Consider the following 17,632-nt stretch of genomic DNA (forward strand, 5'->3'; position numbering starts at 1 on the left):
ATAGCCTCAACCACACCAATACTAATACACCTGCACAACCTTATCTATGAGTAATCCTGTTAGATTCATGAACTTAGAGGTAAGCATGTGTTGGAAATACTTGGAAGACTTGGGGTCTACATGCTAGTGCTGAGTCTGGACTTCTCACGATTGCAAAGTGTTTGTAATCTGAAGATAATTTAGAGAACAGCAACAGAAATTATTAATAATAGTTTGCTCTTATACAGGATAGAACTTTCTATCCAAGCATCTTATAGGACTTTACAGGAAGGCAAGCATTATTATTCCCATTTCATAACAGGAACTGAGCTATAACAAGTTTAAATGACCTGGAAAAAGATCTTATGTCCCCTGAATCTGTCCCTTGTGCACTAACCACTAGATGACATTGCCTCCTGAAGGTACGTAGAAAAATAAGACAAACGAGAGTGCTCAATATGTATAACCCGTGAAAACAGTGACAGGAGGAATGTCATAACTGTCAACAAAGGTTCTGAAGTGTAAACAACAAGGATGGGGCGGAATTGTTAAGGTGGCCAAAGGCAAAAACAGTGAAGAGCAATGAGATCAGAATGAGCAATGGAATATTTAGGATGTGTACTGGAAAAAATTTTTGCAACAGTGAAATCGATGAGATTGTGGAACAGTAGTGCAACGGATGTGGCAGAGGCCCTGTTGCTTGAAACATGTAAAATTAGACCTCATATAATATCAGAGAATAGACTGTCATGTTGAGAGGATGGTAACCATACTTCGGATCATAGGCGCTGAATTTCCCTCTAGCTGTGGGGTGCCAGATCTCCCCCCACTGACCCAAGTCCCAACCCATTCTACCCCTTCCCCGAAACCTCATTCCCTGACCTACTTCTTCCCTGTGTCTTTTCCCAAGCATGCCCCATCTTGGCTCCTCCCCCTCCCTTCTGGAGCTTTTGGAACACCGGGAATCATCTGGTCATAGCATTCCAGAAGCACTGGCAGGACGGGGGAGGGATTGATAAGCAGGGTTGCCAGTGGGCGAGACACAAAAGGGGGAGGGATGGAGAGGAAGCATCCACTAATTTTTCTAGCCCTATATCACCCACAGAGCTGGATCATTACATTTCAAGATAAAAAATAACAAACTGAATTCTGCTCTGAATTACACCCACCCAACAACCCTCACACTTACACAGACTGTAAACACTGCTCCAAAAAAAGCAGGTTCACTATAAAATTAGAATCTTGCAGAGGAATCTGAACCAATAACACAGGAGAAGAGGAAGATTCCTTGCCATATTGCTGCTTTGAGATATTGTAACAAAGAATGGTATTTTCTAAGCAATTTCCAGAATAAACAGTTGGTGAATGACAAGTAGGTAAGGAGCGAAAACAAGGTTGGAAGAAAAAAAAGATGTCTGTGCATAAATTGAGTTCATAAGAGAAATTGGTCAATATCAGTTAATCCATGTAGAAATAAGACTCCATCCTGCAGCCAAGGATAGTCAGATCTAGGATATTTTCAGGAATAAGAGCTAGTCAAAAAAAGAAAGAAGAATTTGCCTGGTTTGAGTTAGAAATCTATGTCACTATAATTTCAGCTGGGCAAAATTGTTTGGATGAAACATATTTTGCCAAAATAACACAGATCCAAGTCAACTGAAAAATTATGTGCATTTGTGTGAAATTCAATCAGAAAAACAAAACAAAATTTTCCAAAAAAGTCAAAAACTGCCTTTTGACATTTCTTTAAATGAAATATTTTGATTTTTCAATTCAAAATGTTTGTTTCAAATTTTACAATTTTATTTAAGAAAAGTTTTAAAATGGAGAATAAAAAAAACAACAAAACATTTTATTTTTGTTTCAACAAAACACTTTGTCCCCAAACAATTTTTTTTTCAGTTCATCAAGCAAAACAAATGAAAAATCACTTATTAGCACAACTCTAATAAAAAATGAAGCCATCTCCTTTTTATCATTTAAGATGAAATCAAGGAAAACTCTCTCAGGCTAATTGGCTGAATGAGAAAAAACAATGGGGGTGTCTACACTGCAGCTGGAGCTCAAAATAAGATATGCAATTTGAGCTATGCAAATTGCGTAGATTATTTTGAGTTAATTTTGAAATGGCTTATTCTGAAATTTGGCACTGTCTACACAGCACTTATTTAGAAATGAATTGCTATTCCGAAATGTCCCTTACTCCTTGTGGAATGAGGTTTACAGGGATGTCGGAATAGCAAACCCATTATATTTTGAAATAGCCATGCAGTGTAGACGCACCCATAATGACTAATACCACTACCACAAAAGATTCCACAAAAGTGTCCAACGGAAATTAACCACAAAAGCCACATGGAAGTGCAGCAACTTGTTCCATCACACAGTGAAAGAAAACACATCTTACTGTTAATTCTGTGCAATTCCAGTTTCATTTCAAAGTGATGACCCTGATATGTAAAGTCTTCAAAGCAGTTAACCCAAGATGCTGTCATGTCCTCCTCGTAGAGGGCCAGAATCTCCCAAATTCAAGATGAGTTTCTATCTGGACACTTTTTGGTAATAATGTATAGGCCTTTCTAGAGCAATGAAATGGCCCTGAGATGTCTTCTTGGAAAATAAACTCAGCAGCCCTGTACAAGGCATTTTCTATGACATGAGAGAGGCAGAGAAATTAGGTCCTTTGCAAAGATGAAATCTCCCCAAAACCCTAGTCGTCTTATCAAGCCTTATAAAGCTGTATTTTCCCAGTGCTGTTTTTAGAGTAGCATCAGATATAGCCATTAATGTTAGATCTCTTCAGTGGTTTGTTTTCCATTAGGGTGTGTCTACACAGCAAAGTTATTTTGGAATAATGGCTGTTATTATGAAATAATAATGCGAGCGTCTACACCGTAGTAGCGATAATCATTTCAAAATAATGGGAGGCTTATTCCGACTTCGGTAAACCTCATTCTGTGAAGAATAATGCCTATTTTGAAATAGCTATTTCAAAAAAAGGCATCTGTAGAAGCTCCACCTATGCCATTTCAAAATAGCCCCTCAATCAGGGCCATTCTAATTATTCCTCCCCAGTGCCTCCCGGAGCTCTAAATTGAGATAGCACATCTATATTAGGGAAGCCTGCCTCGGACTAATTTTGAGGCTTTCCTGCAGTGTAGACGTTTTATTTCGAAAAAAGCTATTTCGGAATAACTATGCTGGAATAGCTTATTCCAAAATAAATGTGCAGTGTAGATGTAACCTTATTTATTTATTATGTTGCACAAGCTAATAATTCAGAAAGTTGAAATGCTTCATCGGTAACATATTTGAAAAGGGGAAGCTACTGGATTCAGGGTGTGACAATCTCACATAGGAATTTGATGGGCCCAGGCTTCACTTAAAATAGACCAAAGAGATTCCAGAAGATTGGGAAAGGGCAAATCTAGTGCCCATCTATAAAAAGGGAAATAAGAACAACCCAGGAAACTACAGACGAGCAAGTTTAACTTCTGTGCCAGGAAACATAATGGATCAAGTAATTAAGGAAATCATCTGTAAACACTGGGAAGATAATAAGGTGATAGGCAACAGCCAGTGTGGATTTGTAAAGAACAAATCATGTCAAACCAATCTAATAGCTTTCTTTGATAGGATAATGAGTCTTGTGCATAAGGGAGAAGCGGTGGATGTGGTATACTTAGACTTTAGTAAGGCGTTTGATACGGTCTCACATGATATTCTTATCAATAAACCAGGCAAATACAACTTAGATGGGGCTACTATAAGGTGGGTGCATAACTGGCTGGATAACTGTTCTCAGAGAGTAGTTATTAACGATTCACAATCCTGCTAGAAAGGTATCATAGAATCATAGAATGATAGAATACTAGGACTGGAAGGGACCTCGAGTTCCTAACTGTCAGGGTGGTCAAACACTGGAATAAGTTGCCTAGGGAGGTTGTTGAATCTCCATGTCTGGAGATATTTAATAGCAAGTTAGATAAATGTCTATCAGGGATGGTCTAGACAGTACTGGGTCCTGCCATGAGGGCAGGAGACTCGACTTGATGACCTCTCGAGGTCCCTTCCAGTCCTAGTATTCTGTGATTCTATGACTCTTGTTAATAAATGTGCAACCGAGGGCAAAGAAATGAATTTTACAAATCAGCAAGTAAGTCAAACCCAGACATCTAGAACGAAAGGAAGAGTGCATTACAGAAATGTACGTTGCTCTTTTATATTGACAAGAACAGTTCACATGTAATCGTTTCTGATAATACAGAACCCACGCTAACATTTGCTGCAATTCTTTTTGTAAAACTAACGATGTCTCAGTAATAAGGAAACCTAACTTGAATACTCTATGAATATTCTGCAGAGAAAGGGAGGCCCACCAGATTTTTTTCTGTTAATTACAAACTGTGAAGATTAGGGGACTTGCATTTTCGTTGGGCTCTGCTATATTGTGCTTATTAAACAAAAGAAACTGCTGAAGGGTTTTCTGCTATAACATGGGGACAGAGCACGGACAATGTCCAGAACCCTGGAGTTAATATAAACATCTCTACTTTCTAATCATGTCGGAATTAAGAACACCTTGTAGGAGGCATTTAGCACTTTGGAAGATCTGCCTCCATGGCCTCTAGTGACAGGAAGCCCCACTGCTTATATGTCAAAATGCTTTAAATAGAATTGCAATATTAAAGTTCCTTCAAACTGCAACAGCAGGACCCTTACCTGCGTGGTACTTGTTTGTGCCAATAAACACTGTTGCCTAGGAAATGACCTCATCAAATCAACAAAGGATTTGCATGTGACTATTCTATGCGGTGTTATTGAAGCTGTGTTGGTCACGGGATATTAGAGACATAAGGTTGTTGAGGTAATGCCTTTTATTGGACAAACCTTTGTTGGTGAGAGAGACACGTTTTGGAGGTTACACAGAGCTCTTCTTCTTGGTCCAAAAAAAGATATTACCTCACCAACCTGGTGTCTTTTACAATTCTTAAGCAGCTACTAAAAGGTGATTTAAAGCAGTGGGTCCAAATTGCTTAAAGACATATGGATGTTTAACAGGGAGGAAAGGACATTCATATTCAAATGAATACTACTTGGTGCGTTAACAGTCTTCTGGAAAAAATGAATAGTCCCATCGCACTTAACGTGCAACTACACAGCAGGGCTTAACTCAAAATAAGCTACACAAATCGAGCTATGTCAATTACGTAGCTTATTTTGAAATCACTTATTTCGAGTTTTGGTGCTGTCTACACAGCATTTATTTCAAAATAGAGCACCTTTCCTCAAACCTCCCTTTCTCCTCATACAATGAGGGTTACAGGAGTCGGAGTAAGAGGTCATCCAGTTTGACAGTATTTCAACATCATTTCGAAATAACAGCCTGCTGTGTAGACGCAGACTAAGTTATTTCAAAATAACACCAGTTATTTCAAAATAATATTAGTGTGTAGCCATACCCCCAGAGATATATAGATATAGATATAGATATAGATATAGAGTATATTATGAGCTTTTGTGGGCAAAACCCACTTCCTCAGATGAGAAGAGAAGTAATGCCCACAAATGTTCATGATACTATATATATATATATATATATATATATATATATAGTCAGTCTCTAAGGTGCAACAAGACTACTCATTGTTTAAAGTTACAAACTAACCCGGCTACCCCTTGGAGACTCTGGGGAAAAAATGTGCCAGGTGCTCTATAAAGTAAAAGTGTGCTTCAATCTATGACAAGGAACTCATTAATTTCCCGTATTGTTTAAAAAGCAAGTATGACAACTACCAAACTTGCACAAGAAAATTAGGATGAAGGTTGAAATGAAATAGGAATTGGACAATACCTAGAGGTTCCTTTAAACAACCCCTGCCTAACTACGTACCTCCCTCTCTCTCTCCCAGCAACACACATGATATTTATGAGGTAGTTGATCAAGAAGCTGAAAGATTTTGAGGGGAGAAATACTGGCTGCTGTTGGGGAAAGCTTCTATTTTCTTTGAAGATTAAAAGGGGTTAACCCTTGGAAGTTTTATCATTGGTCAGATTTTTGGCTTGAAGAGAATGTGGTCGTTTCCATCAGGTTTACAACAGGCAGTTAATATTTCAGCATGCACATGGAAAATGATAAAAAGCGTTATTTCATCTCAAATTTCCAAAATGTGCTTGAGGGGAGTTTAAGCTGGTATTCTGATTCACCAACCAGGGAAGGAAAAACTACAAGGCACTTCAAGACTCTAATCCTAGAGCTCACATTATTCTCCTTTGCTTAGGGACTCTAAATGGTGTCCCTGTGGGTGAGCACGACGTCCTGGCTGGCAGACATGTAGCTGGTGCTGGCCTCATCCAGCTCCTCCTCCTCTTCTGCACTGGCTCTGTCCCCCAGGAGAGCGACAACGGGCATCTCCAGCTTAGAGTCCACAATGGGGGGGGGGGGTGGGACTGCCCCCCTCCCAGGATATGATGTAGCTGCCCGTAGTAGGGGCAGGTCTGGGGCGCTGCCCCTGAGTGGGAGCTACATCCCCTGACTTTCGAGTAGGTCTGGTGCAGTTCTTTGACCTTCATGTGCACCTGCTCCTGTGTGCGCATGTGGCCCTTGTCACCTAGGCTTTTAGCCATTTGTCCATAAACGTCTGCATTCCTGCATCCGGTGCAGAAATCCCGCTGGTTTTCCTCCTCACTCCAGATCTCAAGGAGATCCAGGATCTCTGCACCAGAACAGGACGGTGCCTCCTCTTTCAGCTCTGGGCAGGATCTTGGGAGCTGCCTGGGACAGTGCTGACAGCTGTGTGTGGGGGGGGGGGAGGGAGGGCGGCCTGGCTGGAGCAGTGGGCTTGGCCATGGCAGCAGGGAAGGCTGTGCAGGATCCTGCTGTGTGGCATTATGCCAGTGTAGACACAGCCTAAGTGTATGGTTTTGAGTTATGCTGGGTGACTGATGGAAAAATGATTCACTTGAGAAGCAACAAACCTCTAGAAGTTACTGTGCAAAGACTATAACTTTAATAAAGGATCCTTGATACTGAGCTGGGAGAAGTTTTTTGGTCATAATTTTTTCCAGAGGAAAATGCAGGTTCCAATCAATTGAAACACTTTGTGATTTTGTGTCACTTTCGCCAAGTTGTTATGTTTTTTTAAAAAACAACAATATATGGAATAAATTAAAAGGAATTTAAAAAATGCCTTCATTCCAAATAACTTTGTTTCAAACCTTACATCCATTTTATTCAAATAACAATTAAAAACATTTTACAAGTTTAAAACTGAATTCAATGTTTGGGGTCCAACAAAAAGTTTCATTCAATGCCATATGATGATTATTAAAATTATTATTCAGCCAATGAGCTGAAAAATCAGTTCTTTGCACAGTTTTACCTGCACATTTTCGAAGTTTTGTATGATAGTTGGCAGAGCTGGGTTGTGATTCTTGCATAGCTTATGAGCACTGCAGATTTTCCTGCACAGTTTCCTAGTCTTGCAGAGACTCCTGCAGAATTTAATTTTCACAGAAACACACACACCAGGGAGGGTTCTTGAGGAGTTTCTATACTCCACAGGCAAAGACAGAGACAGAGAGAGCCAGGACTCAGGATTTAAATCTCACTTCTCTCTCTGACCCGAACTATAATATGCCATTTGACATCATGTGTTCACAGACCAAAGGTTTGGTTTTTTTTAATCCAAACAACTAAGCTAATTTCCACACGAAATGGTTAGCAATGAGGGTATGGTTATTATTTCACGTACACACATTTCCTTTAAAAGAGGTTCCGGCTGGCTGGGAATGACACTATCGATACAAGCCCTAAACAGCATGAAAATACCAAGTTATGAGATGCCTCTTAACCATGCCAAGCACCCACATCACGCGTTTCTGCTGGTCATGATAGACTGTACACTGTCACAAAGAACTTCCTTCTGCCTCCAACAGATAAGGAAATATTGCATACATTAATCTCCTCTGTAGTTATTATGCAAAACATTAGACACAACCTTACACTTCCTCCAGAAACAAATAATACACCATATACTTGACCTATGTGTATTGTCAACCATAAGTATTTGCTGATGTTGCCTTAACTTAGCAACAGACTATTGGGCCAAAAAGTATGCTAGGTGATTTATAAATAAGTAGGAAGACAGTCTCCTGAACTCCAAAAATTAATGTCTAAAGACCTGATCCTGCATGCATTTTACTCATGTAAGTAATCACCATTGACTTTAACAGAGTCTGATGCTTATGTGAGTAAACTAATCCAAGGACAGGAATGCTGCAAGCTCTAAGAAACCCCTGACAGCCATTTGCTGACTAGGCTGAAGTGTTTGGAAAAGAACTGAGATGGTGCCATTCTTCCCAAGCTCTGAAGAATCCAAGCGATACACACACTACAAAGTGAAGCCATAAGAGATCCTCTGTGAAGGCAGATCAGAAGGGAATCTGTTTATATGAGTATTAATGTATACGAAAGTGTAAATGTTAGGTTGAAACCTTCCATTGCAATACATGTAGCAACCACGAAGTGGGGGAAGTCTGTAGGAAAAGCAGCAGTAGATTTACCACCTAAAAGCTTTTGTTTTAAAAGTTATATACGAAATATCCTGAATATTTTCATAATATTTGTTAGGTCTCAAACATCTGTTTTTAACAGTTTGTAGAGCTCTCTTTGACTGGAAGCAATTACTCTCCAAACGTAGGGTTTTGCATACAATGCCAAGGTTTACCTCTGTAAGACAAAGTCTTGAAAATAGCAAACTAAACTTCAAAGCAGCGTATGTCTGCACTCCAACCTGGAGGAGTAAATGGACCTTTGACTAAAGCTAGCTCAGATATATCTTCTTATGCTGCAATCACACTTTCTGACAGCAATATATTCACACCTAAAGAGCGAAGATGAGGAGTAAGAGAGTGGCGTGTAATACAGTTGTCCATCATATTACCCCCAGCCATTCCACGTAAACTTCAATACATTCTCAAGTGCTTCATTGGATGAGGGTCACAGCGCTCAGTACCATACAAAATAAAGCCCTCATCTCCACTGTAGAACTGCACAGGCAAGCTTGAAACCCAATGTTTTCTATCATCTCAAAATCACAGGTACCCGGCCTCAGTCACTATCTTGATGTGTGTTAGGTGTGTTATTGCACACAGGAAAAGTAATAAATGCTGTACTTTGTAGGCTATCTTTGCAGGAATGGACAAGAAGTCCAGAGCTTTATAGCTTTTACCTGACCCATCAGCAGCTTTTCAATTTGATTTCAGCTTTGTAATAGCTATTTTTTTGCTCTCCCTTTGACTTCCCTTACTCCTCATGGAAGCAGGACTACTGGCAACGACTAGTACGCCCCTCTCAGTTTGAATTAGCGTGTCTTCAGTAGACCTGACAGCGGCAGCTTCCATCTTCTCTGTAACGTAGACATACCCCAAGCACAGCAGCTCCCACTCACCTCAGTGAAATTTCCAGGTACTCAGAACACAGGTGCCAACTCCACGGGTGCTCCGTAGCTGGAGCACCCATGGGGAAAAGTTAGTGGGCGCAGAACACCTACAGCTTCCCATCTCAGATTCCCTCCCATGTTGCACCTCTCACTCATTGGTGGCCCCGATGTCCAACTTCTCCCTCACTCTCTCAGAACTTCTGGAGCACCACAAACAGCTGATGTACAGTATTCCGGAAGCTCCAGGAGGGAGTGGGAGTAGCGGGGAAGGGATGTCCTTGAGAGAGAAGGCAGGGTAGGAGGGGTAGGGTCTTGGAGGCAGAGGTGGAATGAGGGCAAAGCCTGCGACAGGGACGGGGTGTTGAGCTTCAGAACTTTTGAAAATGAGGCCAATGTTCCAATAAATATATAATGATATTCAAAAAAGGAAGGGGATAGCCCTTCACCATTCATGACTATTCTCCCATTTAGTCTGTTTCATTGTATTTACTTCTTCAAACCATCTGAAACAAGCGGTGACTGAAAACAAAAAACAAACCAAGAAAACCCAGTGGTGCTTGTTTAAACTCTTTTGCGAAATTTGAGGATGGGAGCCATTTAACGTGCTCTAAGGCTGGCACTTAACGACAGCGTAATGCTAGTCAGCAGTTTTTAAAGTCTCTGTCGCACCCGCATAAAGCACTGACTGTGTTTATTGGTGTGATTTTAAGTAGTTTAAATCACTTGGTTGGAAAAAAAAAAGCTTTTGAGTTCTTATGGGGTTTTCTTTAGTTCTGGGCAAAGATGTGATCCCATTTCAGTGGTGTCTGTTCATTTCAAGTGCAGTGAGATTTTTTTTTCTATCCATGGGAGGCAATTAGCACATTGATACTGACTTTGCTCTTTAGCTCCACAGCCCAGCAACTCCTGTTGCTCCCCTCTTTCCTGGCTCCTATCTCAAATATGCACTTAAATCAGTAAGATGTCCAGGCACTATATAATGGTGAGATCAGAGACTGCCTATCTAGCCCAGCCAATCCATGCTCTTTACATCACCTCCCAGGCTTTGTCTACACTGAGAGTTTCTGCAGCAGAAAATATGCTAATGGAGGATCATTAGCATAAGTGACAATATCATTAGCATATTTTCTGCCCTTTCTTTTCGCACAAAAAGAAGCAGTGTAGCGGCTTCCGTTTTGCACAACCCCCCCTTTTTGTGCAAAAATGAAATGTCCACCCTGCTTGTTTTTATGAAAAAAACCTCTTGTGCAAAAACGGATCGGAAGAGATTATGCAAATGAGCACGAGAAAATGCTACTCCATGCTTCGTTTGCATTGCCTCTTCTGGCAAAAGTCATAGTGTAGACATAGACCCAGTGTCTCTTCTCCACTTACGTCCATTGATACGCTGCCTACTGCGGGTATGTCTACACTACCACCCTAATTCGAACTAGGGTGGTAATGTAGGCATACCGCACTTGCAAATGAAGCCCGGGATTTGAATTTCCCGGGCTTCATTTGCATAAGCCGGCCGGCGCCATTTTTAAATGCCGGCTTGTTCGAACCCTGTGCCGCGTGTAGCCGCGCGGCACGGGGTTCGAACAAGCCGGCATTTAAAAATGGCGCCGGCCGGCTTATGCAAATGAAGCCCGGGAAATTCAACTCCCGGGCTTCATTTGCAAGTGCGGTATGCCTACATTACCCCGCTAGTTCGAACTAGCGGGGTAGTGTAGACATACCCTGCCTTCTTCATACTGTGCCCTACTGCTTATGTTATGTGATGAAGTAAATAACACTTCCTTATCCAGTCAAGTTTTGACAGGACCTTTTCATATCCCTCCCTGTAGCCATCTCTTTTCTAAGATAAAAAGACCCGGTCTTTTTAATCTCCTCCTACAGAAACTGTTCCATATCCCTAATTATTTTAGTTGGCCTTCTCTTTACCTTTTCGAATTCCAATATATCTTTTCTGAGATGGGACATCCAAATCTGCACGCAGTATTCAAGATGCAAGCATCTCATGCATTTATATAGAGGCATTATAATATGTAGCGCCCCCTCTCCACCTGGTTACCTTCTTTTAGAGCCAATCTCCTTTCAGGTTCGGATGGATAGGTCTGGGTTCTTCTGGATCCCGCCACCTACTCAATTTTATTCTTTCTGATTGATGTACTTGGCGGTGCCTCCACCCCCCTCACTCCTTCCTAGCAGGGTTGCCAGGGCAGCTTGGGAGGAAAATTCTAGCCCAGGATAATCCCCACGTATTCGCCAGATAGTTGGAGACTCCCAGAAAATAACACAAACACATACACTATAATAAACACAATTATATTAAACAGGAGACAATTATAACAGAACAGGGTAAAACATCATTTTTAGGGTCACCAGTGCCCTGCAACTGTGAAGTTAGTGTCCCGTTGGTACGCGTACTTTGTTGGGGCCCTTGATGACTGTTGACCACACAATCCTTCTCTGCAGAGGTTTAGCAGTGGGGCTGACTAGGTCCAGTACAGCCCAAAGGACTCACACATGGGAGAAGGCAGTAAATCCCTCCACAGTTTAATAGGCTGCAGGTAATAAAATCCCCAAACAAATTCCCTGACTTACTAACTAAAAATTGGTGCACTCACACACTCCATGAATGAGCCTCAGGTTGAGAGATGTCTCAGTCTCTGCAAAGGGGCTGCTCTCTTCTCACAGGGGTCCTCTTCAAGCAGGAACCAGGCTGCTTCGGTCCCAGAATTTCCCCTTACCGTGAAGGGGTGCAGGGCTCAAGATGCAGACCACACAACTGCACCAAAATTCAAAACTACAGCCTCCCAGGCCAGCCTCCAGACCCACACAGCAGGCAGCAGCCCTGAACTTGCTGCTAGAGCCCAGCTGACCATGCAGTGACTCTCTCACCCAGGGAGCTGGAGAGCCAACTCCGCCTGGCTGGGGAAGCCTCCCAGCAAACTCCACAACTGGGAATCAACAGTGGAGACATAAACCCAGCTGAGGGATCCTGCCTTCAGGTCCCTAGAGGCTAGCTCTCAGGGGGAACCCTGCATGCAGGCCTGGGGCTTACTAGCTCCCACACACTCAGTCCTCCCCTTTTCCTGGCTGGCTCCAGACTCCCCTCAACAATGGTCTCTCCTTCCCCCTGGGAGGGGCATCTCACTCCCTGTGGGTTGCCAGGCAGACTCTGGCCCTGGTAGGGAGGGGGAGCCAAGGCAAACTCAGAGTGCCTCTCCCTGAGCTGCCAGCAGACAAAGCCCCGGGAATCCAAGCAATCTCCTTGGGGGTTACAAATATTTTCTGTCTTTTCATCTATTACTGTCCTAATGGTTCCTAGCATTCTGTTAGTTTTTTTTTGGCTGCCACTGCACACTAAACAGATGTTTTCAAAGAACTATCCACAGCAACTCCAAGAACTCTTTCTTGAGTAGTCATTTACATCCATCGTTTGGTATGTATAGCTGGGATTATGTTTTCTAATGGGCAGTACCTTGCATTTATCAACAGTGCATTTCATTGGCCATTTTGTTGCTCGGTCACCCTGTTTTGTGAGATCACTTTGTAACTCTTCACAGTCTGCTTTGGATTTATGCCTCCTGTGACAATGTAAAGGGGCATTCAAATTGGCACCAATGCACTGGCCTTAGTGTAAATGACACTAAGGCCTGCCCTGAGAGTTTATTAAACCGAGGCTCCATGGTTTTGTCTCTTTGAAGGTTATTTTGAACCTGATCTTTCAGAGTGAGGAGTGTGTAGAATTCAGGATACCGAGGCCTTGGAGGAGATGGTTATTGACTTGTAGGATGAAGTTAGGGTTGTCAGGTGTCCGGTATTCACCTGGACAGTCCGGTATTTGCAGGCTCCGTCCGGTATTTCCTGTTTCCCTTGGACAGAAGCCCATCAGGGACAATTTTCCCCTGCCACATTTGGTGGGGGCGGGGGAGTGAGAAGCGTGGTAGAGGCATAGTGAAGGGCAAGTGTGGGGGGGGGGGACTTGCCAGGCACCACACTAGGAGGCGCCGGGCTAGGATGGGAGCAGAATGCACGCTGCTCTGGCCGACATGACCAGCAGAGACCTGGGAGCTGGCCACGTGATGCCTCCCTCTACACACTGCGAGCTGAGGTAGCAGGGCTGGGTGGCAGGAGCAGCCACTTTAAAAGTAAAATTAACTTACCCGGCTGTCCCGTTCCTCCAGTGCCTGGCTCTGTGGGGGGTAGGGAGGAAGATTTGATTGGGTCGGGGCACTCTCAGCACTGGGGATGCCTGGCTCAGGGGGAGAGGTGAATGCACTGGGATGGAGGGGTGCTAGGGGGGCCTGGCTCTGAGGCAGGGGTTAGTGCATTGGGATGGGGGGGCACTAGAGGGGGCTGACTCAGGGGGAGGGGTGGGTGCATTGGGGGTTAGTGTGTTGCCCCAAACTGGAGAGGGTGGTGCAACTTTTGCTTAACAACTTTGGTCCCCCTCCTTTTTTCCCCCCTCAACAGAATTTTTCCCTGTGTTTTTTTGGGGGGGAGAGGAGGGGTGTTTGGTATTTTTTGTTATCTGGCAACCCTAGACGAAGTCCCAAATCTCTGAATCAAAACACATTTTTCACATCAGCTCAGTTTTTCAGGACATGGCCACACCCATAGAAATGTTATGGTCTAACCATATTGAAAAGGAGTGTAGACCTGAGACTACATGAATCAGACTAAAACAAGATGCATGCACAAAATCAATGTTATTTTAAGACTCAGGGTGGTAGTAAAAGTCTATCTGCTGGGAGAGGAACAGGATTTCACAGCGCTTTTGGCTAAAAAATGCCCAGCTGAGCCCAGAAACATTCAAGATTTTCAAAACAGAATTTTTCTGTGATTATGACAAAAAACACATTCAGCTATTCCCCAAGCCTGCCTTGTATAACAACCCTATCAGCAAAGAGATAGCTGTGCTATTATTGTTATTACTGTTATCAAGCAATAGAATTATTTTTCTCAGATTCAGTACCACTGATTGTTTTATAATGTTTTGCATTTCCCAAACAGTTCATATGCAAGAAAATAGTTATTGTCATAGTGCTGCTTGTGCCAAAATTTACATATCAGAGGAACTGTTCTGAACTATCTATTATACAAACTGAAAAGTAAACAGGGAAACCATCTCATCCTTCCTAGTATCCATTCCAATGAAATTCATTTGAATATTAATTACATCGAGTCTCATATGCCTGTAAAGTCTAGAAGCAAACATTTGGAAATGTGGTTAAACTCTGAACCAATGTCTGCTCCAGTGTGTTGCTCTGATATAATTTCTTCATTGTTAAAAACCAGAAACGGAATACAGCAAGAATACGAAAATTACTGACCTTTCTTTGCTAGACTATTATTGGGTTCATATTTCTCAATCAGTTGTTGAACTTGCTCCTGCTTCATTGGTGGATAAAGGATTTCATTTAACCGTGGATCACGTTGCTTATAATTTATAAACTCCATCATCTGATCAACAGCAAGGTATGGTCTGCTCTTGGCACCGCTAGAGAAACACAATGTTTTAAAAAAAGAAAGTAATGAGAATATTTTCCCTTGTCTTCTTGTTCAATCCTTTGAAACTTCCCATGGAAACAGAAACATGATTCAAATGACCAGATAACAAAAATTATGTTCTGTTATTTCTCCAAACTAATTTATTTTACAATTACATATAGCAAACTTTCATTGAACACCAGTTATTTGGAGCGCTCAGCATTGTTGATGTCAAGGAAAGTAAGTCAGGCCAATGCTGAGAGCTTTTGAAAAATCTAATCCTAGATTTTTGTACTGGGCATATTTCTTTAAATGACAGAAAATGAAATGCTGTGATACTGAGCCAGCTACCTAGGTTCCATTGGCGTTCCAGACCTAACCATTAGGATTTTCCTGATGAAGTACAGAAGCCCTGACTTTATTATACTATTATTTGCTTGCACTACAGTGCCTTTAAAGTATGCTAGGCACTTTGCAAGACAGGCAAAAAAAGACAGCTATTAACTCAAGGAGCTGGCAATCTCAGACCATGATCTTGGAACAGATTTGGGCAGATGGATGTCTGAAGACACATAGGGCCCCAGCGAGCACCATCTGGAAACAGGAAGGCAGGACTGATGCCCAAGGTGATACTATTCATGGCCTTTTCAAAAGCGTGCATTGGTGGCCTGATTCTTTTCTTCTTGCAATCCATGGTAGTTTTCCCATTCAGTTCAAAGTTTGGCCAAAGCTGAGCACTTCTGAAAAAACTCACCTAATGGAGAGAGAAAAGGACTCACAGAGCAAGGACACACAAGTTTCAAACAGAAGCCCATTATTTGGCTTTGATGGCTCTTGGGATGGGTCTTGAGAAATAACATCTCATCCACTTGTCCTCCATTTTGCTCATTTTACTGCTCCACTGGCAACAGGAGAAGAGGCCCTGTTGGGGCTGAGAAGTGCAGCGACTCCTGGAGGAGTACACACAACACCATGTGCCCCTGTCTCCTTGCTTGCCAGAGTCAAGTTTAGCAGTGGAGTGAGCAGGTGTAACAGTTAGTGAAATCAAGGAGTCCTGCACATTCTTAGTTGTATTTGTCTCCAATAGTAGTGAGACAGCAGGTTGCTACAGAAGTAATGAATGACCTATGGTGGATAAGGTTGTACATATGTACATAGGAGCAGTCCCCTGGCACTTTAAAGACTCACAAATGTATTAGGTCACGAGCTTTTGTGGGTATAACCCCCCACTCCAAGGTGCCACAAGACTGCTTGTTATTTTTAAAGTTACAGACTAACACAGCTATCCCTGTGAGATAGGAATGCCAGTGAAACCAAAGCCAGGTTTTTAAACCGGAAAGATCTGTGAAGTTCACCAAAGAAACATGAAAGTGTACTGATCCAATCCCAGAAAAAAGAGGATGTGAAATAGTTTGGCTAAAGTTCTAGGGCATTCAGGTGTTTAAGAAACTGAAAATATAAAATGACAGAAGTGTAGCTGTTTGCAAATTTAATTTATAGCGTACTAAGGTATTTGACCTCTAACTGAATCATGTATGATTATAAACCCATTGTACTTTTATTCCAACTCTTAATAGTCTTCAAGTGGTTTATATATGCTGATATATTTAATGCCTGTTCTCACGCTTACCATTTCCCCTCTTTTTTTTCTCACTGAAGCTGAAACTATCATAATCCATCCTGAGAAAGAAGGGCTGGTAGTTCTATTCCTCCAGGAATGAATTACTGTAAAACTCTGGCCATTAAAAACAGTGGCTAAAGCTTGGAGGAAGGAACTTTTGATCTACATTCACCTCCTAAGTTAAATAACAATCCTGCTTGACATGGAAATTTGTTCTGAGATGCCGTAGCCTAAATAACCTACTTTGCCATCGCAACCAGAGAAAATCAGCGGAGGAGGGGGAAAAAAAGTGTCCTTTCTTACAACTCAGAAAAGATGTTGTCAATTTCAGGCCGAGGGCACAGATTGTTTAAGAATACTCTGTAGGCTTCTGGGGTGAAGTCCTCTTGAGGGATTGAATCATTCTGTGAAATAGAGTGAAAAAACAGAGGAATAAAGAAATAACACTTCTGGTTTATAAGCAGGTTATTGCAAGATTATTTCCCTTTGCAAAGTAATGAACTCTCATAAATAACAGCAGTTTTAAGAATATACCTATTGCCAAAAAAATAAAATCCTCTTAATTTTTTAACTAGGTGATTTGTTGTATGACTATGCCCTCCCTTAAGCAAGATTATTTTTTGCACTATGCACACATGAGGAAGTGTAAGAAGTCTCAAAACTTTCCCTTTTCCCTCTATGTCCTGGTTTACACTAGGGCTTTATTTTGAAACAATCCCCCTTAAATTGAATTAATAAACTAAGCGTCCACACTACCAAGTCCATTATTTTGAATTCAAAAAGTACTCCTGCTTTCCTCAGGGAGTAACACTAATTTTGAAACAGTAATTTCGAAATAGCATTAGTGTGGATGCTCCAGTGCCACTATTTTGAAATAACTACTCCCCAGAGTAATTTGAACTAATTGCTCCCCAGTGCTTCCTGGGGCTCTAAGTCGAGGTAGTGTGTTCACATTAATGAAGCCTGCTGTTTTTGTGCAAGCCGTTTTTGCGCAAGAGCCGTTCTTCCTCATTTTTTCCGGAAGAACGGCTCTTGCGCAAGAGGGGGTTTTTGCGCAAAAACCTCTTTCGCAAAACCGGCTCCTAATTAATTATGCAAATGAAGTGCAACA

The 17,632-nt window shown here is 42.0% G+C and overlaps 1 protein-coding gene across 4 annotated transcripts in view; it reads right to left on the reverse strand.

Annotated features, from left to right (window-relative positions):
* PLCB1 (phospholipase C beta 1) overlaps positions 1-17,632 on the reverse strand; it is a 698,632-nt gene that overhangs the window by 199,224 nt on the left and 481,776 nt on the right. For all 4 annotated transcript variants that reach the window (XM_075925686.2, XM_075925693.2, XM_075925689.2 and 1 more), the window contains 2 exons: positions 16,825-16,925; positions 14,744-14,910 (listed from right to left, as the gene is read on the reverse strand). In XM_075925686.2, the coding sequence (XP_075781801.1) occupies positions 14,744-14,910; positions 16,825-16,925 (268 nt within the window). The remainder of the gene's footprint in view (positions 1-14,743; positions 14,911-16,824; positions 16,926-17,632) is intronic.

Source organism: Pelodiscus sinensis, chromosome 3 (assembly GCF_052426305.1).
Source record: "Pelodiscus sinensis isolate ZL-2025 chromosome 3, ASM5242630v1, whole genome shotgun sequence".
Classification (NCBI taxonomy): domain Eukaryota; kingdom Metazoa; phylum Chordata; order Testudines; family Trionychidae; genus Pelodiscus; species Pelodiscus sinensis.